This window comes from Lagopus leucura, unplaced genomic scaffold (genome assembly GCF_019238085.1).
Source record: "Lagopus leucura isolate 7727_CA_CO unplaced genomic scaffold, USGS_WTPT01 Super-Scaffold_100004, whole genome shotgun sequence".
In the NCBI taxonomy this organism is placed as follows: domain Eukaryota; kingdom Metazoa; phylum Chordata; class Aves; order Galliformes; family Phasianidae; genus Lagopus; species Lagopus leucura.
In genome coordinates, this window is record NW_024962264.1 from 59,565,453 (window position 1) to 59,590,080 (window position 24,628).

The 24,628-nt window shown below is 38.2% G+C and overlaps 1 protein-coding gene across 3 annotated transcripts in view; it reads left to right on the forward strand.

Moving 5' to 3' along the window:
* Positions 1 to 24,628, forward strand: part of SORCS2 (sortilin related VPS10 domain containing receptor 2) — a 522,402-nt gene that overhangs the window by 290,091 nt on the left and 207,683 nt on the right. For all 3 annotated transcript variants that reach the window (XM_042871372.1, XM_042871371.1, XM_042871373.1), the window contains exon 3: positions 16,047 to 16,146. In XM_042871372.1, the coding sequence (XP_042727306.1) occupies positions 16,047 to 16,146 (100 nt within the window). The remainder of the gene's footprint in view (positions 1 to 16,046; positions 16,147 to 24,628) is intronic.

Sequence of the window (24,628 nt, forward strand, 5' to 3'; positions counted from 1 at the left end):
TACAGATTCAGGATTGCTTTACAAATAATCTGACAGGTGTTGCTGATTTTTTCTCATAATTTATAAACAGGAGAGACATTTGTTTGAATAAATACTGTAATGCAACATTCTGTGATAGTATTTTGTATTGAGATGAATTTAGTGCCCATATGCATAGAAAACACAGGGCTTGATTTCAAGCAATTTGCATAGGTGCCTTTTTTATTAGGGCCTTGTAGGATGGGCTGTCATCTACTTCTTAGCATCTTGTACTTTTCTGTTTAGATCTTTGTAGAATATTTACCATACTCAAAATTAAGTTTGCCTGGCAATTTTCAGTGCTTCTCCTTTTCTATATTATTATAGAAACTAGAGTGGTAAAGGTGGCAAGTGAATTTGGAGAGGCTAAATTCTGACTGAGAGGAGATAATGCTGTAAAATAAGCAGACTACTGTAGATTTAGATGAACAATTTTCCAGCCATCTGTCATGTTCTCCATGGCAAGGTACCAAAACTGCCGAATAGTGAACAGTGATAGCTGTTACAGTTATCTGTATGATGATCAGTGGTTCACAAATTGTGGGTCTGGATTACTAATGACCTGCAACTTTGCGGGCAGTGCTTCACCACTGTTCTGTGGAAATACATTGCAGATACGCTGTGTTTTCAGTTGAAATATTCTGATAGGGGTGCCCTTACCTCGAGTTTTTTTAAACAGTTGCTTGAAGACAGGCTGTCTGGTACCTAAGATATTTTTTTTTCTCTTCTCTGAAGTGGGACAGTAAATTGACACAGGGTACTGATACACCAAAATAGAACGTGATAGAAAATTCCAAAGCAGATACAAATAGGTCTTCTGGTCCACGAGCCAAGAGTGCCTGACTTTGCTATCAATGCTGTTAGTGATGTTCTACCTGCAATTTAGAATGAAATCTGTGCTTAGCATGGCCAGCTTTCAAAACAAGGAATAATAATGCATTTCTCTTCCCTTGCTGATTCTCTACACAGTCTTGTGTATTCACTGCCAAAAGATAAGAATGAAATGGAAAAAAAGAGCAGTAGCAAAAACCAATGCTATTCTGATCTGGAAAAGGCAAAGAAAAGATGGGTATAAAAGAAAGATTGTATGTTCAACTGATGCTGTGATATTAATTTGAAATGCAATTACTAAAGGTCAGCCATTTCAAAAGGCATACTTTTCTCTGCTGCTCGTGGACTGTAAGATGTGGGGAGAGCAGGGACACAAAATGCAGGAGGCTTACAGGAAATAACACATAGGGATGTGGTGGGAAGCAGAGGGTAGCAGATACTCTTTTCCCCCTAGAGAGTCATTAGGTCTTCTAATAAAGAAATCACATACATTTCTAGATATCATGTACTTCATATTATGGTTTACTTACTAAATGTTCCAGGCTTTGGAATGATGTCATCCATGGATGACTTTGCTCTATTCTATTTCATTCTATCTCTGCCTTTCTGTAAGTGCTCTGCTAGGGATGGTGGACCATTGGAAATAATTTTATCCCTCGTTTTTCTCTGTCATTTTGCATGTTTACTAATATTTTCCCCTAGTTCTATAGCAAAAAGCTTGAAAAGGCGATTGTAAAGCATAAAATTGAAGCTTGAATACCTACCTTCAGTATGCATAATCCAAGCTGTATTTTCTTTCAGATGCTGCACTAAGACTATTGCATAAATATTCTTTGGTTTCTTCTTGCACTTTACAGAATGTCCATTTAAATCTCCAAGTCTGAATATGGTGTTATTATTGTAGTTGTCATTTAGTAAAACCACAGAGGTGAAATTATAAGTAATCAATACCTCATAAGAGGTACGACTCTTAAAATATCTGTTGCATTAAACCAACTCTATCCTGTAGTTTAAAAGTAATTACATTTTGATTGTCAGTGTGGATAGATTAAAGTTGGAGTCACTTGAAATTTTGTATCAATACATTTGCTTATAATTTACGTCTTATAATCACATAATACCCTCACTTTTACATCTTCACTTTCTTAAAGGCAAAAGGCATTGATATTGCTCTGTTTTTACACTTTATTGAGGCAAAACCAGAAATTTCTCTGACCACTTACACAGTTTGAAGAATATTGAGGACTCTGAAGCTCAGCTGATTTGAATGTGCACTTATCTGTGTAAATGAGTGAAATGTTAGAAGGATCAGAGGTAAATTCAAAAACTAAAACCAGAGAAAAACAATTAGAATCTTTAAGTACTAATCAAAATGCAGTCTGCACACAGCTACTGAATAGACCATATGTGGCCAATTCAAATACAGGTGTGACGTGACTGTTCATTGCTCTACCAGATTACTACATTTCTGTAGACAAAGCATTAATGTTTGAGGACAATTTCTCTGGGATTTGGTAGGTCATTTGATTATCATATTTTGTATTATTCTTCCTAATCTCATATAGTACAGTAACTGAAATCATGAGAAGGTAAACAGGGAAAGTGCAACTCTCCACTGGAAGGAGATGGAACAAAAGATGACGTTTCTTCCTGAGATAGCTATGCAGCAAAGAAAAGGGTCTTTAACAAATACAAAATAAACACATTAATAAAAATTACCTTATATATTTTAATATAATATTGCTAACAAAGGAAACTGTTGCCATTGAGAAAGATTTCCTTCCTCTCTCCTTAAGTCTATATGTATCATTTTTATGAACCTGAACTACAGGAATTGAGGTCCCATGTGTGTGACAGAGGCACAAATAGTTCCTATTTTGCACCTTGGACATAATGATAAAAGATTAAATATGCTCCGAGTCAGGCTGCTTCTCAAGTTTTCTCAGACCTTGCTCAATAAGAAATGACTCAGCTTTTTGGGTTCTGTAACTGTTTTGGAAAGGGTGTTGCATTTTTGAAGTCCTTTGTCAGAATAGCTTTTTATTTGTTGCTACATAATTTGGCCTATCTTGGCCTCAAAGAATAATGTTCATCAATAAAAAATAAACGTAATAAAAGGTAGCTTAAGAATCGCTCTACTTGTCCTAAATCATAAAGTGGAATAATGAAGTTTGTCTCTCTCTGTTAAAGTACATTATGGATGATCCTATTGTCCAAGCTAATTTACTATTATTAGGTCTTTTCAAACCTGAAAAGTGCTGACGTCCTGTCATTAATACTCTTGTAAATTCTGAAGTAAACAGCTTTCAAAGACACTCGACTGTTAGTGTGAAGACAAGGTCAAAGAGTTGAATGACAAGTCCTCTTGGTACAATAAGACTACCCATCAATCAGTTTTACTACCAACTTCTTAATAAAGAAAAGAGAACTGAACATGACAAAATTATATCTTGAAAAATGTGTGTGCGTGACGCCCATTTTGGTATCCTTGGACTAGTTGTTAATGAACTAATGACAGCTATTACATATGGTTGGGAAGTATGATTGTCTGATATTGAAAATGCTCTTCCTCAGTTTAAAAGTGATCAGAAGGATCTTGTCAAAGTCTTAAAGTGAAATTCATAAAGAGGAAAAATCTACTTTGCCAAAGTTTTCTATTTTCTTGCTCCTAGAAGAATATATATTAAAATAATTAAAATAAGTAAGACAGGGAAATTTCATCTAAGAATTATCAGGTTTTAGTAGTGGTCATTTAGAGCAGCTCATTTACTGCCTCGATTTTTTTTTTTTTTTTTTTGGTTATCAAATACACTTTTGTATGAGTTTGCGAGCTACACATTTGGCAAATACATAACTCAGAAGCTAGGTTGTTTTCCTCAAGCTTTTTGGAACTTTTTAGCCTGCCCTAGCAGCTTTGTTTCTTTTCCTAAATTTTTTCTGTTTCATTCATTTTATAGGATTAGATGTTACAGACAGGTTAATCAGTGATAATTTTAAATACAGACAGGGTACCAGTTTAACAGAAGAACATTGTCTAAACTTAGATTCCCTTTTTTCTCTAAATAAATGTATAGGAACAACGAAATTATGATTCAGATGTGTCATTTTTAGTAGCACAGGATATTAAAAATTAAACAAAATAGAAAGTGCTTACAGGTGAATTGACTTCAGAAGCATTCAACAGTGAAGATATTGCATACATCTGTACAAGTGTATTGTGAAGCCTTTTCAGTTGGTCATCATTTCACTGGTGATAATCAGGGTTTGTCTCAGTAAAAAGAAAATCAAAGTCCATTTACATCTGATCATTCAGCCTGGTTCAGTCTAGACAGGAGAAGAGAAAAAAATCTTGGTCCTTGAAATTAAATGCTGGAAGAGATCTTTAGGAAGTGTGGCAGTAGTTCTGTGGGTCTGCCTCAGATTTCCTACGATACATTAAGCTTCTTCCTTTTTAGCTAACCCTTCTGGTTCCCGAAAGGCTATTTATTTATCTTTTGTTAGATTACTTTGTGAACTTTTCAAGATACAGTGTAGTCCTTCCTACATTTATACAGTCTTCCAAGTGAGAACCTATTTCCGCATTGGGGAATCTTAGCGCAGTGGATGAGAAATAATAAATAGTAAACTTACCTAGGAAGTGATTCTTTTTATTGAAAAAAGAAAGAATTATTTTGCTCACTCGGTGGATATATAACACTTCTGCAGACATACGGATTTTCCCCAGTTTCATTATATATTCTGTAACTATACAGTTTTGGTTCTGGTCTATGTGTAAACCGATGTCCAACATTCTTGCTGCCCTCCTTTCTTGTCATATAATTAACTGCTGGATGGGTGTTGTGTGCTTTTAATTAGCTCAAGATCTGCTGATACAGTTAGTGCTTGGAAAACACCATTAAGACTGGAAGTGGTCATGTGAAGAGACTAATTACAGGAATTAAAATGCCCCTCAGGCATATTTCCTGATGTAAATAACTGTGAAAAGTAATTGCCTTTACAGTTTTCGTAAACATTTGGGGCAGCTGTAAAGATTTTGTAGGGATTTTTTGGAAATTATTGTAGAGTTTGATTGTGAAAGGTGTCTCTTGTTTTAACTAAGTGATATCTGTTGAAGTTTTTCTTAGTAATAACTTCATATGGCCAGTTTACTTTAGTAGTATTTAAGTATTTATTTACATGTCGACAGATAGAACTACAAATGTTTCCTGTGCATAGGAAGTTTTGTTTAACTTACACTGCAGCATCAAATATTTCTTACAAACCAGAATACTGATTTGTTCAACATTTGTTCTTCTCTGTTTCTAGCAGTCCTTGATCTCCAGAGAGGATCCTATGGTAGTAAAAACCAAATCACTGTTGTCAACATCAGCAGCACAACTAAATTTTAACTTGGAGGATCCATTCATGCCTTCTCAAGTGCTTTTCCCCACAATAGGAGAACAGAGGAGAAAACAACCTTGGTCCTTTTTGGTTTCTTTGCCTCCAGATCTGTGTAGTCACAGTTGGTATATTCTCACAGCTCCTGTAGCAGTCTTCTTGGTGCCCATAAGAAAGAGCAACAGGGATTAAAAAATTAAGGAGCAGAAAAAACTCGGTCTCTACCACTTCCCAGATCCAAGCCCCAACAAACAGCACAGCACAGCAGGTCAGGTCAGCAGATGGGTGCCCCATCCACTGGAGTGGAGTGTCCTCAACTACTGTCACCTGCCCTTCCTCATGGAGCTACTCAGTTGTCAGACACAGCCAGTTCAATATGTTGATGCTGCTTCCAGCCCTGCATTTGCTTGCAGGGTACTGAAGGTATTTTGTAGTCACAGACCTGTAGAAGTAGGGGCTGTTCTCCATATGCCAGCACTCACTTAGCTTCCAGCCTTTGTCATCATCTTGGGATTCAGGCTCTTGTTCCTTCAGTGTCTGAAGATCCCACTGATCACTTTCTCTGCTGACCTCTGTCTAGAGCTGTTAGTGGTCCAGAACCTTTAATTCACTTGGTCACTCAGAGCATCTACCAGCACAGAACTCCTGGAGTCAAGTAGGCCATCTCCTGCTGCCCCCAACCTCCATGGGAGACCCCAAACACCTGTAGGGTTAATTCATCTGAGCTTGAAAAGTAGCTGCTAGGGAAAGCAAGACAATATGTAACAATCTTCACTCATTCAAAAAAAGTACTGACTTTTTAGATGCAGGGTCACAGTTTTCTCTTCCTGATCTGCCTGATTGCTTGACAAGAATGTGATTGAAGTTTTCAGCTCCTTGAGTGCTCTTTGTGTTGTTTTAAATGTAAAGAGTTAATCTTACTCTGTGGGGGTTGTTTTCACTTCCATGTGAAATTACACGGCAACAATTTGTTGTGTTGTGGACTGAGCTTCAGTTAGCAGTTAATCATCATGGAGTGAACAAATGTATTAGCATGTCACCCTGACATATATCAGCCACTCTGTTAAAACACAATGTCAGCTGTAAATGTACTCTTTCTGCCACTGTCTTTTCACAAAACAGATCCAGCATGGCACGTCTGCAGAAAGCTGCTTCTGCCAAGGATCATCTTTCTGATTTATTTTTAGAATATTGATGACCATAGTGTGGAAGCATCATAGGTACATATGAAAGTGTTAATGGCCATAAAATCACCTGCTTCCTGGACTTGTTGCTATGGAGTGCAATCTTAGTTTGGAAACTTCTATGAGAATGCATGTATTTGTTTTTGCATTCTGTTCCCTAGCAAACTGTGATACAGTTCTACATTTGCTGTGGCTGCCCCTTGTTTATATGTCCGCACAGTTTATAGGAACACTTCGCCTGCTCCTACTAATGGTCTCTCGGAGTCCTGCAGACAAGAATGGTTTTGCCGTCTAATTTTAAGAGCCATGATGGTGGCACTGTTTGTCTCTTTTCTAGATCTATTTTGGATTTATGTCTGGCCATGGGTTTGGAAGAGCTGCTATAAAAGCAGAAGCATCTGCTGGGGCTTTATTGCTGCTTGCTTGCCAAGTCCAACAGCAGGCCAAGCTTCAGCTGATGGGCCAAGCCCTCCCCAGGTGTCACTGCAGCCACAGGAGAGGGATTGGAATTGTCAGAGGCTATTAGGATTAAGGCTGAGGTCATTAGCAAGAGGCAGAAACATATCCTGCTGAAGTGGTGGTTGCAGCTTCACAAAATGTGCTCCACTGTTGGTAACTGTATGTGGAACCGCTGTGTTTGCAAAGCAGCAGGTCAGGTAGCAGGCACACTGCTTTTAATGGCTCTTTGGAAAATGCGAGCTTGTTTAACTGTGTGGAAATTTTCATGACTTCAGATGCCTCAAAGCAACCTTGATGGTGGATCCACGTGAGCAAGGCAGTGAACTCCTGTGGTACAGTGACGATTCAGCGATGCCTTAAAATTCCTTGTACAGGTTTTGTGCCCAGGGTAGTTGTAGTAACTTAGAACAGTTACTCTTTTAAGAACAGAGATGCAGAAGCTGATATTTTAGACTAACTTGAGCTCCCTTTGAGCACTGCCCAGCCTCAATCTGTGATATATAAGCAATTTTGGAGAAACATGCCAGAAAAACCCACAATAAATGACTGTGCAGGACTTGGTAGGTCCTTAATACACTCAGCGCAAGGCTTAACATTCTGCAATGTCTGTTTATCTGCATTTATTTACTGTTTGGGAATATTTTCCTTCTTTACAATCGTGCCCAGATATTCCCTCAGTTCTTCCAGGCATTTAGCTTCAGTGGCAGAGAAACACAGTCCAATCATTTACAAAAGATGGATGTATTTACCTTTCTACAGCGTTACAACCTGGCCCTGTAATTCACTCCCTACCTCCTCTCACCATGAGCCATCATAAAGCTGAGGTCAGCACTTCAGCAAGAAAAGTAAAAACTTCCACAAATTGAGTCAAAGAAGAGTTTCCCTTACTGGAGTTTTAGTAGCCAACTATTACAATTGGCAATGCCTATTGCTAGAGGAATACACAATAATGTCTGATGATGTGCACATAAAATTTATTTAAGTATTATCAGTTATTTTTTTAAATTTCTATGTGTTCTCGTTGCAGCAAGAAGTCTTGCTGTTCAGAAAGCACAAGGCCAAATTCTCTTTTCTCATATATCCCAACATCCTTATTGCCTTCCAAGGACTTGCTTGACTGTTTCTGGGAGAATAAAGTTGTTTCAAAAATATTTCAACTGTGTGTAGTGGTTTAAATAAAAGTCCTGGGCTATAAGAAATACCTAACATTTTTCTGTGGTGGAGAATTTTAATGTTCCATTCAAGCTTCACAAGAAAATGTTTTTAAACCAATGTATTTCCTCAAAGAATGTCACAGTATAACAAATGAGAAATTTTCCTTTGTAATTACTTTATTTCCAATCACAACACTCCCCAAAAAGGAATCATATGAGAAGTGATACAAAGTTTTCTGCTTCTGGCAATCTTCTTAGTAAATGCAATTTTTGAGAATTATATCTTAGCATATCCCTGTCTTCCTCAATGTGTCTTGGCTTCCTTGTCCCTGTAACACTGTGTTATATGGTTGAGTGTATTCAATGCAAAAAACTCTGTATGTTGAGTGTGGCTTCACAGAGTACCTTTTTGTATGTGCCACCAGTGGTTTCTGTGCCTTTGGAATTGAATTAATACAGCAAGGCGTTAGTTTCAAAATACATGTCCCACCTAAACTAACCATTTTCGTGAGAAAAAGTGGTGACTGCAGCTAATGGAAACTAATGCAGTGTTGTGGAAGCCTGTAAAATATGAAGCCTAATTATTGGAGCTGTGCAGCAAAGTAATGAGGAGCTTAAAAATGTAACTGATAAGCAGCTCAATAATAGGGTAATGAGCAGGATGTTTGTGGTATATTGAAGGACTAATGAAGGACTGCAAAAGATAACTGTGGTGGTGTACATCAAGGCAGTGCAAAGCAGGAATGTTTAAATACATTTATTTATGGGAGATCCGTAGCATATATTGAAGACACAGTACTGCTATCTGTAGGAGTTTAAATGCATGCATGTGCACTGTACAGAATATACAGTGTATAATATTACTTATAAGTAATAAGCAAATAAAAATGCATGATAAATCCACAGCAGAGGATACCAGCAAGAGAAAGTGTGATATGTAGGGAAAGAAGAATTGTAACTTAAATTTCTGTGTCAAATATCACCATCATTGCAAGAGAGCGTTAACTTGCCACCTTCCACGTTCCCTCAAAGATACCATCAATTTTCTGTACTGTGCTAAGATTTTGCCTGGGTCAGTCTGAGACAGAGTGAGATTGCAAAGTCTGAGATTGGAAATAACTTCCTGCAAAGGCAATTGCAACATCAGGACAAAGCACTGCAGCCTGGCATGCCAGTATGGGTCAGTCAGACCAGGTCCTGTGTAGCACTGAGGAGCAGATTGTCAGTCCTATGTAGCATTGTTTAGCTTTTGTCTTTCATTTTTAAGCACATTGCAAAACAAGGCAGTACCTTCTTCCTTCCTTGTTTTGAAGTTAGTAACCATAGTTTCCAAGGGAAGACCTGTCTTGCTGAAGTAACCAGCAGCCTCATTCTTACCTTTTTTTTCTGGCTACGTAGGAGTGCTTTTCCCTCTCAGGTCAGACAGTTGGGTCAGGTACATTCTAGACATTCAGTGGAAGTCCAGTTCTAGACATCGTGACATTTTGATCCCCCTTGAGTTCTAATTGGGGAAATGTTCAGGTTTTGCTTTTTTCTTATTTTTTTTTTTTTGCTTTCTTTGGAGTTTTTGGAGATAGTATTTTACAGTCGGATGTGAATATTTACAAGTTGCTGAAAAGTTAGCGCAAATAGCTGCTTGTCTTTCATTTTGCTTGCATTTAATGACTGACACTGAAGGACTCTTCATGTGTATGTAGTATGGAACCAACTTCTATATAAACACAGGATTGTACTGTCTTTTATACTTATTAGAGTAATACACAGCAATAGCACTTAACTTCATCAGAAAGGATGTTGTTAGTTCTTAAGAATCTGGCTAACATTATCAGTAATGGATTGGTAAATAAAGCCAGGATAAATTCATTTTCATACTGCAAAAGGGAAGAAAAAAAAAAGTAGATTCTGTATCATCTAAATTTGAAGTAGTGAACAGTTTATCTGTTAGCTCTTGCCTGCACCATGGCACACATTGACTGCTTAGTGTAAAACTGGAGATAAAATCAAAGAAACATTTCTATAATTTTATGCACTGCATAGCATGTGCAAGACAACCAGAGGATTAGACCAGGCCAGTGTGGGTTCAAAAATGGCAAGTCTCCTTCTATGACTGAGTGACCAGCCTGGTAGATGAGGAAAAGGCCAGCATAGTCTACCTATACTTCAGCAAAGCCTTTGACGCTGTATTTCACAGTATTTTGGAGAAGCTGGCTGCCTTTGGCTTGAACGGGTACAATCTTTGCTGGATAGGGAACAGACTGAGGGGCTGGGTTAAATCCAGCTGATCATGGGTGATGTACCCCAGGGGCTATTATTTGGGCATACCCTATTTAATATCTTTATTGATGACCTGGATGAGGGAATTGAGTGTACCCTCACTAAGTTTACAGATGACAACAAGTTGGGAGGAAGTGTTGATCTGCCTAGGGGCAGCAAGACCCTATGGAGAGGGATCTGGACAGGCTGGATTGCTGGGCTGAGGCCAATGGTGTGAAGTTCAACAAGAACAAAGTGCTGGGTCCTGCAGTTTGGCCACAAAAACCGCAGGCAGTGCTACAGGCTTGGGGCAGAGTGGCTGAAGGACTCCCAGAGGAAAAAGCTCTGGGGAAGTTGGTCAAGGCTCGGCTGAACATAAGTCAGCAGTGTGCCCAGGTGGCCAAGAAGACCAATGGCATCCTGGCATGTATCAGAAATAATACAGCCAGCAGGAGCAGGGAGGTGATCATTCACTTTTACTTAGCACTGGTGAGGCTGCAGCTTGAGTATTGTGTTCAGGTTTGGACCCCTCACTACAGAAATGATATTGAGGCCCCGAAGCATGTCCAGAGAAGGGCAGCAAAGCTGGTGAGGGATCTGGAGGATGAGTCTTAGAAGAAGCAGCTGAAGAAAATAGAATTTTTTAGTCTGGAGAAGAGGAGGCTCAGGAGATACCTTATCACTCTCTACATCTCTCCGAAAGGAGATTGGAGCAAGCTCAGCCTCTTCTCCTGCAAAACTAGCACCAGGTCTAGAAGGAATGGCCTCATGTTGTGCCAGAGGAAGTTCAAATTGGATATTAGGAAGAATTTATTCTCCAAAGAGCAGTTAGGTATTGGAATGGGCTGCCCGGGGAGGTGGTTGTGTCAGTGTCCCTGGAGGTGTTCAAGAAAAGCTTAGATAATATACTAAGGAATATAGTTTATTGGGGAAATATTGGTGGTGGACGACCACCATATTGGAAATCGGAAATATTGGTAGATGTAGATGACTGTACTAGATGATATAGGAGGTCTTTTCCACCTTGATGATTTTATGATATAGTTCATTTGGTTGTAGAATTAATCTTCAAGGAGGAAAGAAAAAGGTAATCTGATTAAAATATTTGCTAAGTGTTCCAACCATTGTCTTTCTGGTGCATCTCTTCAATTCACTTAAAATAAAAGGAAGAAGGAAGTGTTTTCAGTTGACAGTTTCTTTGAGTATTAAATTTTGCTTGGGATTTTGCCATTTTGACTTATCAGATATTTTTCCTTAGCATCTTACCATCTACATTTTAATGTTTGCTATATTTATTTTACTATATACTTGTAAATAACTTTTGGAAAGACAACTAACATAAATATTGTAGGTGTGAGTTGTCAGTGGAGAGCTGTATATTGGTAGTGAAGTTTGGACAGGCAAACGTTTGATTCACATCTGTTTTGGTATCTGCTGCATATCTTCTCCCTCAGTGTTTGAAAGGTGTGCAGACTCAGAGTTTAGGTATAGCTGTAAGCTGTACAAGGCATAGATTTACTTTAGCTCAGTTAAAAAAAATTACGTTTTAAGAGACAAGATCCACAGTTCCCCAGAGTTCAGGGGGTTTTGAGTTTTCTTGTTTTTCATCAGGGTAATTTTTTGTGCCATTTGGAAGGTTTTCCAACCGTACTTTGAGCTCACTGTATTAAAACAAGATAAAAAGACATAATTCTGTCAGTGCTGTAATACTGTTTTATTTTAGTGATTGCTATTTCAACACAGTGTTCGCAGAGTGACAAGTGGTTTTTCCTTGAACGCAAAGATGAATAATGACACATACTTCAGCAGATACATACACTTCCAAAGAACCTATTACTTAGTGGGAAAGCCTGTCAGAAACAGGTTGCATTAGGTACCTTGGTTTGGTCTCCCAAGCAGGGGAGGCTGAGAGACCTCATGGCAGCTGCAACTCTTCAATGGGAGCAGAGGGGCAGCACTGATCTCTGCTAGCTGGTTACAATGAAAGAACCAGAGGGAATGGCATGGAGCTGTGTCAGGAGAGGGGCAGGTGGGGTTAGGGGAAGGATCTGCACCAGAGGGTGGTGGGCATGGCCCTAAGCTGCTGGTGCTCAGGGAGTGCTTGGGCAATGTTCTCACATTTTGGCTTTTGGTTTTGGGTGATGCTGTGTGGAATCGGAAGTTGGACTAATAGGACAAGGGAAAATGGCTTTAACCGGGAAGAGGGGAGTTTTAGGTTAGATATTAGGAAGACAGTTTTTAATCGTAGGATGCTGAGGTGCTGGAACAAACTCCCCCAAGATGTTGTGGATGCCTCATCTCTGGAGGCAGTCAGGGCCAGGCTGGATGGAGCTCTGGGCAGCCGTGGCAGGGGATTGGAACTGGATGGGCTTTAAGGTCTCCTCCTTAAGCCTTTCAGTGATTCTATGACTCCGTGGTCCTTATGTGCCCCTTCCAACTCAGGATGCTCAATGATTCTGTTATCCACATATTCTGTAGCTATTTTTGCATGCTTGGATAATTGGCAGTTTGAGATAACAAGTGGATAGCTTTTTGTATCCACTGAAATGTCTCACAGCAAAAATGTCAATGCATCCACAGCCCTCTGAGTTGTGAGTCAGGCCCATGGTTAAGAAACCAATCCTTTCACTTCTTGCTTTGGGCAAGAACTTTATAAAGTTCTGCTATTGTGCTGCCACTGCAAACAAACTGCACTATGGAAGGATTTTTCTAAAGTCTCCTTTTACTCCTTATATCATAAGTGTATCCTCTTATCATTTTACCTTGAAGTATTTTTTGGTGCATTTCTAGAGAAGAAAGAAAATACTTTTTCCTGATAAGTACAAAACGTTTATGTGTTTTTTTTTCCCCTTTATCTTTTTTTTTTTCCTTCTTCACATTTTTGACATAGTACGATCGTGATTTTTTTGCAATAGAAAAATAAAAACCAAAAAACTTACCTTCTAATTTGGTACAAAATGCATTTTGTACTGCTACTTAATATATTCCCAAAGCAGGCATGCACTGCAATCCCAGAATTCATCCTCCCCAACCCTGCAGCTGAGTTATTACAGAGGCTTCTGTTAGTTAAATGTTAATTCTTTATATATGCAGAGTTGGGGAACAGGGAACACATAGCTCAAGTAAAAAAAGTTGTGGTCTGGAAAGCCAGCTAATCTTTTGGATGGTTCTTCCCTTGTGCAGTGTCCTTGAGCTACATCCTCTTGTACGTAGATTTCTTAAGGAGTAGCTGATATTCTTGGGCTACCTCAAGGGAAAAAAGGTCTTTGAGTATGAATAAATTTTTCTATAGATCCACTGATATTCTGCTATCAGCATGGAGCATCTTTATGGATATGCATTATCCTATTGTGTCAGACTGAAATTAGAATTCTCTTTTTTCCTGATTTTTTTTTCCCCTTGAGTTAGCTCATTTGTATGGAAGAAATTAATAACTTTCACTATAGTTTTTCTACCTTTCTCTGAAAATACCTTTGTTAACTAAGCATCCTTTTTTGATATAGCTTTCTTCTTTCTTTGTAATACTTTTTATAAGTAGTAAGAATTAGAATAGGAAGTTTTAAACTGGAACTTTTTATCCTTTTTGGCTTCCTCCCTCTACTCTTTTCATATCTTGATGCAGTTGCCATCCCCATCACTCTTGTGGTGTCACTCTCCAGTGATCCCACTGTATTAATCCTGGAATTGCCTCTTCAAGGTAAATTAGATCATCTTTAAGGTTCAGAGAATGATTTCAGGATTTTATTACTGGGCAAGCCACTGACCTGATATTATTTCCTCAAAGAGAATATCCTGGGCTTAGTTTCCAGTATGCATACTTGTTCTTCATGATTTCAGTACATCTGGCTGAAGTCAGTATTTTACTCTTTCCTTCAATTTCTTTTCTGTCAAACACCTCTGGCAAATTAGATTTAGCACTGTCCACCCTATTCCCCTTAGAATTTTAATTAGCTTGTTGCTAAATACCCAGTGCAGTGCAATCGTATGTATTTGATTTCTGCATTTATTATTTGTCTGAACCGAAGTACTCTGATTACATTAATTTTTGTAATGCACTGTTATGTATCTGCAAACAAAACTACACTATGGGTCAAATCTGTTTGGTTATGATTATAAAATAGATATACTTTTGGCTTCAGACTCTGAGTATGATCCGTGTTTCACAGTCATTTTGTACCCATACACAGGGCAGGTGAATAAGGTAAATACATGTGATTATTTGCTTTTGTGCCTTTGGGCATAATCTAGACATATCGTAACATTTTGCAGGTGGTAGGGAAGCTGGAACTTGATGATCCATGAGGCTCCTTGCAACCCAAGCCATTCTCTGATTCTGTGATTTTGTGCCTCATGTTCTTGATGATGACAAAACCATAAAAAGCTACTCCAAGACCACAGCTAGAAGTTCTTGCAACACGTGGAGAATTGGACGAGTGATAGCTAAGTAGTCATCTCTAGCTTCATACCACGTGTCCTCTGGATTAAGTGACCTTCTTGGTGGGATGGGGACATAGGCAGATGGAGGCCAGGTGCCCTCCTACAGGCAAGTGGGGATTGTTCTGCTTTGTGTAGCTTGAAGGAGATCTGCTCTGAGCCACCTGTCAAGGACATGGTGAACTAGGGATTCCTTGTCTCACTTTTCCCTCTTGCTTTACTCAGTCTTGTCCATATGAACATCAGCAATAAGTCACCTGTGCGAGGAGTATGCAAGAAAGAGCCCAGTAAGGAACAATAAAAAGTGTGTGACCAAGAGATACCTGGCAGGGCATCTTCAGTCCTGTTTAAAAAGAGATGGTTATTCCAGTGAGGAGAATGTAGTGCCATGGAAGTCCACCCACCAACCGTCTGTCTTAGGGAAAGCTTCTTGCTGGAGAAAGGGAGAAATGCCTTAGATGAGTCCCCTCCAAATAAGAAGGGAAAAATTGTAAATATGGAGAGACCATATGGTGTAATTTGATGCTATACAGAACAAATGAGGCTTCATCCAAAGTGATGGAGTTAATTTTGGATGTGACTTGCTTTGAGTTTTGCTTATTAACATTTTGCTAAACTAACATTTTACTTGATCATTGATTTTATACCTGGCACTGCAGATGCAGGTACCTAAACCAGATGTCATTTCTTGCTGTCAGGTTTCCAGGAATTCAAGACAGTTTCTGCTTAGTGCTCCAATTTATAATATTCATAGCTTAGTGTGTGAGAAATACCGATGGTCAAGTACCTGCTTTGATTTTATTTATTCAGAACTATAATGATCCTCTGAAAAAGAACTTCAGGAGTAGATACTTCTGTCAGTACCAGAGCCTCCCAGATCTTAGGCCAAATTCTTCTTTACACAAAACCAGGTTCTGAAATTAGCTGTTCTTTTTTTCTGCAAGGTTGAGCAGCTTCCGTTAGTATTCACATACAAGCCTTTGCTCTGCTTAGCAATTTTTTCAAGACTTGTGGGTGGGTGGTGATGGAAAATTGTATGTTTTGTGCTTCTGACACTGCTGTGGATAGTGACAGGATGAAAACCAGCATTGCATAGACTGTGACATAAAGACAGAGCTAGTGATATCTTTTCAGATCTGGAAAAATATTCCTATTCTGGCAGGTTTCTCTTAATACCTAATAAGCAAAGAAGAGAACAAAAGAGTAGCAGAGGAGTAATGAAAATGGATAGTTATACAAAGTGAGCTTTTATTTGTTTATTTACTTATTTTCCTCAGAGCATTTCTGTGCTGAAGCCTTTAGAAGAAAGTACTTACAGATGTTTGATTTCTTACAGGTCCTCAGATTTTGGGACATTATACACAAAGTTGAATCTACAGCCTGGGATTGCCACTGTTATTGACAATTTCTACATTTGTCCCACCAACAAAAAAAAGGTATGTGGCAAAAAATGATGTTTTATACTGCAGAGGAAACTGCAACTATGTATTTGAAATGTTTTATCGGCTTTAAAATATAGGGGAATGGTTTTCACCAAGTAGCTGGTCACCCTAATTTTATCTGTGATGTATCAGACTGGAATATTTCCTATTGTTGAATAATATACAAGGGGAAAAATGGCATGAGAACTTTTGTGGCCACTAACTTCTGGGGATCGGTTTTCCATAGGGTTTTCCACAGAAAGGAAAAAACAAATGCTGTAGGTTTTCAAACATCTACACAAATGTTGGGTCAAGCATACAACCTCTTCATTCTTTTTATATGATTTCAAAGTCCTTTTGGATGTTCCTGATTATTAAGTATAGGAATGGGACAGTCTGTCATTTGGAATGATGTTTATCCTCTACAAAACCTTAATTAAAAAATAACAAACACCTCTCCTTCAAGCTCTTTCTTAAAAAATGTTCCCACATCATTACTGAACCAAGAAGCTTTTCATGGCTCTTTAAAAGATTAAGTGGACTTTATAAGTGAGAATGAAATCGACCCATTGAGTATATTTACAATGGATGCTATATTAGAACCAACAAGAAGAGTGATTATGAGGAAAAAAACAGTAACAACAACCCTTCTATGTCTGCAAAATTTAAACTGCAAGAATAGTGAAATACATTGTGAATAACACAAACGCAGTGGGTCTTTTGTGAAGTAAGAATTTTCTCTTGATAGGGGCCTTTTAACTACACTGTAATACAGAAGAATTGATTTCATGCAGAGGCCAGTGATTGGAAGGACAGTCCTAGTTGTGATTATCTGTCTATTCTGCTTAATGAAAAATCAGTGGAGTTTGGTGAGGCTGCCTGGATGATTAAGTACATATTTCATTTCTCTTGCAATTGTGACTGTTTCGTGTGTGTGTGTGTGTGACCAAACTATACTATGCCTAGGTAACATTTTTTTAATCTGCTTCAAAGTTAGAAATTATTTCTTGGAGTGGAACTACCACCAAACACTTGAAGATTCTGCGCACTGTCTGTCTCAAAACTAAGATTTACTGTTTATTTCAAGTCCAAAAAGAATTTTTAAAAATCTTTACCCATTTCAGTTTCTGGATTGAAAGCTAAAAGGTTGAGAGCTCAGTGGGAAATTTTTCCTATCTCACCCAGGTAGAGCATAAAAGCATGTACAGTGTGTCAGTGACTGTGTGATTGTGCCAGTTGTCTGGCAAAATAAACAGTGTTAAGATCACTGCTGAATTTCAAGCCTGAAGGACTCACTGAGTTTTACAAAAAAAATCTCTTAACACTATCTTAGAAAAACCTGTTTTCTACACAAGTCAACTTGAAGACCTTAGAGATATAAATTCAGTTTAGTGAACTAATATTATATTGCAATCCACTTCTTAAAGAGTCTTTTTTTTTGGTAGTTATTAAATATGTTATTTTTATGTTGAGTTCTGCTTCTCAGTAGATGGTGTTCAGTAGTATGCAAAGAACAAAAGCAGAAGATCAAAGGATTTCTAGGATCTGCAGGTTATTCCAGAAGGAGATACGTGTATACATGTAAATGTACATATATGCCCATGTACATGGTTGTAATAAAGCTGAAAGGATTCAGATCAAACAGTGTAGCTGGCATCTTCAAGCTGGTCTTGGAGGGGTTGGGGTCACGCATAGCAAGTAAGTGGGAAATCTCTGTGTCACAAGAACTTTGTCATTGGACACAAACACTACCAGCTGATTTCACAAAAGTCATTTAGAAAGATGGAAGAAAATTTCTCCCTTACCTATGTTCTCCAGCGCAGTTGCGTTAGGACAGAAGAAAACATTTGACCTGAGCAGAAGTCTCAGGATTTGACTCTATCCTGATATTACTAGACTTCAGGTTGCTGTGGTGTGAGTTTTCTTCAACCAGCACACGTTTTGAAATATGCTGAAACTGGGAGCTGTGGTGGAGTGCTGACTGTGCTTCCTGGCACTGAGCATGCACTTTAAATTTAAAGCATAAGTAGTCCCATGCTATCACTTAGTTTTTATGGACTGGGAATGTGCATGAAAGCAAAGATAAAAGCCACTGACAGGGATTTTTTGAATACTTTGCATATTAAATGTTATTCTGTGCTTCCATTTTGTTTACATGTTGTAGACCTCATCTGTGGAAGAACTGATACTGCAAACATAATGCTCCGCGTTTGTACCTCATTGTCATCAGATCTTTAATCTCATCTGATTTTCACTCTGTAGAGTTTAGGTGTTTTGTCAGCCCTTCTCCTTCTGTAGTCCATAGAGAAACTTGGGTCCCTCTTGGCAGTTTATCCTATTAAGGTCATAGTTTATTGCACTTACGAAAGTAAGACTGAATGGTCTTGTATGTGACTTCGTTACTCTAGTGGGTGTTCAGTGAGTTCAGCGAGTTCACACAGAGAGAGATTTTTTTTTTAATGGAATTAAATTAAATATTTACAAGAAGGCTCCAGTCTAGTTCTTAGGTTAGCTTTATTTCTTCAGGTTTATCTCTGCCTGTATACCAGCTTTTGGAGTGCATTAGAGTTTCACTCAATGTGCTTGCAGTATTTGAGGTAGAATTACACCATAAAGACCAATGGACTTACAAGTGATCTTGATACCGAAAATGTGAAATTGTACTGAAAATTTTTGAACCCTATGAATTGCTCATTTGTACTATTTTAAGATGAGTCAGAAAAAAAGATTTGATACTTCTTATCTTCCCTGTGTCATTTGTCAAGCAGTTAAAATTCCACAGAATCATAATGGTGTTTATGATTAAGTGCATTTGCAAGTGCAGAGGTTAGAACCAGATAGCAGTCCATGGAAAAGGGATTGTATTCAAACAAAACACAGTAAAGCATTTTCAGCATAAGCTATAGGAATGCAGGGGACTTTCAAGTAGCTGGTGGAAGGGAGGAAATCAATTTATAAAGCCCACTGAATCCATCAGAAGTGTCACGTTTGTTTTTCTCCATTACTCTTCTACGAGTGAGTTGCGATGTCCATAGGTCTGCCAGAAGAATCGGTATGAAATTATATCAAGATCATGTCTACAAAATCTTTTGTACATAGAGTTCTCTCTGTCTGGGTCTTGTTCTGTCTGATTGCACCAGAATTCTGATGTAATAATTGTGTTGTTGTAGTTGTCATAGGACTGACTCTAGGAAAGCCAGTTTTGACAAGAAATGACACAAAGCTCTGAGAATAGAGCTTTAGAGGGCTTTGTGTTGCACTGAATAGCCTTTTTAATGAAATCATGGTGTGAAGGTGTGAGCTGTGGCTGTTCTGGGTGTGACTGAAAACTGAACTGTTGTCAGGAAGTAGCACAAAGAGGAGACATTCACTCCTACCTGCAAAAGACCATGTAGGCTCACTCTGAATTGCTATGAGACACTAATTAAAAGTTTACGCTTCCTGAGTATATATTATTATTTGCTTTATGTTCCAGTTGCTTTTAGCATGGTAGAAATCTGCAACCAGAGCCAGAGAAACTATTAATCATGTTGTTCTTAAATGATGCTGGAAAGTTGTAGGGTAATGAGTATGAGATCTCCTATGCAGCCTCTGACAGTAAATTCTGAATTTGAAATTCTTTTTCATTGATCAGTGACATAAAGTAGTCAGTCTATGCAGTCCTTGAAGTGCTGTGCATTGATAAGGGATATTCTTGTACCTGAAACAACAGAGTTTATATAATTATCTTGTTTGCAGTAATTACTCTGTGCTGATTGCATCAAGTAGTGCAGACATTCTAGGATGTACCACAGCGAGAATATAATTGGATCTATATCCTCTGTTTTCCGAACCAGCATTATAACTGTGGTTGTGAAGAGATGCACACAATTCATGGAATAGGAAGTTACGCTTTTCATAATGTCAATCTGGAGTCAGCTAAACAAAGTAAATTCTTTTCATAGAAGACAAAAATTAGAAGATTCACGTACACTGAGCTAAATTCATACCAAAACGTAACATTTTTCTAGGTCATATATGCTGCTTGGTGTAGAAGTTACATATTTATTTTAATTCAGTATGAAATTGATGGGGAGGAGCTAAATGAAAATGCTTTTCCCAGATTCAGTACATATTTTAATTTTCATTGATGCATATGCATTTGATGCATCCGTTGTTTTGGATATACACTTTTTTGGAAAGTAGCAGATAAGCAGTGTATATTCAAGATTTTCATATTAACAGAAAATAAATGTTTATTGTGTCTGTGTTACTAGATAAATGGGTTGAACAATTACATTCTGATCTGTTGCAATAACCAATAGCTGCATGATTTTCCAAAGTAAGGAGCAAGATGGCAGTTGCGTCCTTTTCTTGACAAACCTTGCAGAATACATAAAATAGTAATGAGAGTATAGGTTATCCTGACAATATTTTGTGTCTTGATTCTTTAAAAATTGTATACATTACATGTGATAGCAAAATGGTATTTTCCACTGCTATAAGTGTTCAAGAAGCATCTGGGTTGAGCAACGTTTGTAGTCATTAACCGGTAAATGTGTTTTGTCCTTTCAGAGCAAAACAGTTGGTAGTGGAAGGTACCAAAAAGCAGCATAGTTGCGTTTACTTGTAAGGAATGATTGTACTCAGGTATCGGTTTCCTTAGAGAGAATGCCAGTGTGTCTAGAAGCCTACAGTACAGAATTCTCTTACACTTTTTATAAAAGTTGTCTCAGCTAAGAAAGAATGTCTTTCAATAACCTGAGTAGTTTCTTCGGGAAGGTTTCACTTTGAAATTGCAGGATGGCCACTAAGATGACCAGAGGGCTGGAGCACCTCTTCTATGAGGAGAGGTTGAGGGAACTGGGATTGTTTAGCTTGGAGAAGAGAACATTTTGGGGAGAACTCATTGTGGCCTTCCAGTACTTGAAGGGGGCGTATAAACAGGAGGGGGAACAGCTGTTTACCAGTGTGGATAGTGATAGGACAAGGGGGAATGGTTTTAAACTGAGACAGGGGAGGTTTAGGTTGGATATTATGAGGAAGTTTTTCACACAGAGGGCGGTGACACACTGGAACAGGTTGCCCAAGGAGGTTGTGGATGCCCCATCCTTGGAGGCATTCAAGGTCAGGCTGGATGTGGCTCTGGGCAGCCTGGTCTGGTGGTTGGTGACCCTGCACATAGCAGGGGGATTGAAACCAGGTGATCATTGTGGTCCTTTTCAACCCAGGCCATTCTATGATTCTATGATGATTATGTTCTTTCCTTATAGAGAGTATCACCATTCAGTTTTATTCTAATAGTGCACTACCAAAGTACTGATGTAACCTGACTACTTAAGTTTGCTTCAGACTTCCATCCAGGGCTGTCCACTCATCCTCAGTTTTTCCAGATGCTTCCAGAAGTATGCCCGGTAATCCAAAATATATCCCACCCTTATATATTTTAAATATATATATATTTTGCTACTAAGTGCCTTCCTGGGAGAGGTAGTCCTGCGCAGAAATTCCAGGTTTCTTCATACACAGCTGATGAGCAATTGCCAAATTGATGTCCACTCCAGAACAGTATTATAAGGAAGTGGAATTACAAAGGCTAAAGAAGTTGAGCTGTTAGTTATCTGTACCATCCACAACCGAGTACCACTGAAACCAAGCGGTTTCATACAGTCAGAAGATTTCATGGTTGCATAAATGTCTGTTGAAAAAAATCTAATAAATCTAAAAAATTTAATAAAGATTTGAGAAGCTGAAAGTGAAGCAACTGCAAATGAAGAGCATAAATGGAACATAAATTGGAATCTGGCTATTAGAAAAGTACTTGATCTAAGTGCTGGCTGAATGGAGGTTAGAACTACAACTTCCTCTGTCTGACTGATTCCTGCTGTGTTTGAGAAACCCTGGCTTTTTCAGACTTTGTGTATAAGCAGGACAGGACTGAATCAGAAATATATAATTAGCAGGATTTTTGCATTCTAGCTCCTCAAAACATCTCTAATAATTCACAGGTAGTAGCAGTATCACAGTATTCAAATATGCTATCTCTTTTAATCAATTGCCTTTGAATATATTATTCTATATAATGTGTTGGAGAAAAATTGTTTTGTTTTGGTTTCTATAAAGAGATTTAGGCACTTTCTTTGCACTTCACCCTGATCTTCTACATATGGAGCTTGACAGGAATCCCATCTCTTGTTGAACAGATGCATTGTCTTTGAGTACTTTTTTGCATGCACTTCTAGAACACTGACTCATGCAGTTTGAGGCTGCCTTTAACTTCTGTTCATTTCAGTTTTGCTCTCTTTAACCTCTAAATGTTTCATAGTTCAGCACCTGTAGACCATGGTATAAGGCTGCAGTTTGTTTAAAAAAAAAAACAACAAAAACAAACAAGAACCCAACATAAGCAAAACCAAAACATCTGAATAACAGTGCAAGTTTTAGTCTGTAGGTTTGCCATTGCATATACTCAGTAACGTAGAGGGTATGTGGGCTAAATGGGTGAAAACTTGAACAGACATTATTATTATTATATTATATTATTGTATCCTATTATTATATGTGATACTTACTGTAGAGATCTCAATGTAAGCTTTTGAAGTAACCTCCTGCTTTGATTTTCTCGCCAAATATGTAACTTCTGCATTATCTTCTGCTCGGGTATAGTTATTTTAAGGAAAAATAGTCCTGTCTTTACCACATGCTTATTATAGATTCTTTTGTTCTGTTTTTATGAATTTCCTGTCTAAAACTCATTTATCACAAATGCAGACCAACAACGACAAAAAAATCCTAATACTAAATTAAGTTTACTGTAGTGAAGCTAAATATAAAAAGACTATTTTGTGGAAGTAAAACATACAGAAATTTATGTGAAAATGGAAAATACCTTTGAACAAGTGTTAAGATGCCATTGTGCATATTATTCAGCACTTCATAGGTATCCATTTATCTCCCAGTAGTTTTGGGAAGAGAAGGCAGCCAAGTATCGTATTTCCAGAAAGGAGAAAGTCTAGACTGAAAAACATGGTGCTTTACACCAGAGGGTTTTTAAGATCTGGGATTTTGATATGGAATATCTAGAAAGAGGACAAATTACACAAAATTTAGAGCGGGATGTCATTTTTATCATAAATGTAGAGTCTTGTATTTAGGCCCAAATCTAAATCTGAGGCATATGCCAGAAGAAAGTCTAATATGTGATGGTAGGTACAATGGGCAGGTGTCTGATTTTTATTTATTTATTTATTTATTTATTTATTTATTTTTCTGTATTTGTATTCCTTTGTCTGATCTGTCTATGAACTCACTGGTGTTCAAGGACTTCTTAATTCTTTCTTCGCTTGAGATAAGAAATGGGCAGTAAAGCACATTGAGTTCACCAACCGAAATTGTCTGTGACAGTTCTGTAGAGCTTTTCTCTGGCACACAGGCAGACTTTTTTGCATCCTAGCAAGAACTACAGCTGCAGTCTTCTACTCATTGGCTATAAGGATCTCACAACATTGTTTTTGAAGGCTGTACATTACTGTGAGAGTGGTAGATTTTCTCAGCAGTATAGAGCTTGAAGACTTAAGGAGGCAAATTTTATAAGTAATGACCCAAAGATAAGGTCTTCATGTGAGAGTGACATCTGCCATGGATAAAAGAATGGGGCCCTGGGTAACTTAATCTAGTGTCTTGATCTAATGCTTGCAACCCTACCCATGTCAAGGGGGTTGGAACTAGGTAATCTTTGATATTCCTTCCAACCCAAGCCATTCTGTGGTTCTAACAAGAAATAGTAGGTTAGTATAATCAGCTGTATGGAAACTTCGCAAAAGTAAAGAGCAGAAAAGAGAGACAAATTGTAAAGAGGGGAATGATAAAGGGTTAGTAACAAGCATCTTACAGTACATAATCAGTAATTGGCTGCTTCGTGTGCTAGAATGAAGTGGATGCAGTTGTGTCTACAAAACAGTCAGATTTCTGCTAAAGCCAGCATGCATGAGATAAGGTCTGTCTTTAATGAATTTAGACGATTTATATCTATACCAATTATCCTCTGTGTTGAGATTACTTTCATGCAATTATTTACTGATATACAACACGCCCTGAGGTATATGCATCAAGGTTTCTGTGTTACTGAAGAGAAGAAATTGAAACTTTTCATCTTAACTCAGCCTAAGCACAGCAATGACTAACTACCAGGAGAATCTTAAGGAGATAACATGAAAACTGCTACACGGTATTTGAAGAAAGATGAGTAATACTCTTCAGGAGATCTGCAAGGACAATGTGCAGTAGGCATATTCCCCAGACATCCTCAAAGTAATGATGTAACAGATTTGAAAGATATTCATAATGCTTGCTGAGGGATCTTCTGCAGCTCCTGGGGACCTGTGCATTTCCTCCTCATTTCCCCAGTGATGGAGCAGCAGTATAAGTCCCAGCTTCCATATTTCATGCTGTTTTAGCTTTTCCAGTCTGCTTCTCTTTGCTGCAACTGCTCAAATTCCTTCCAGTCACGCTGACCACA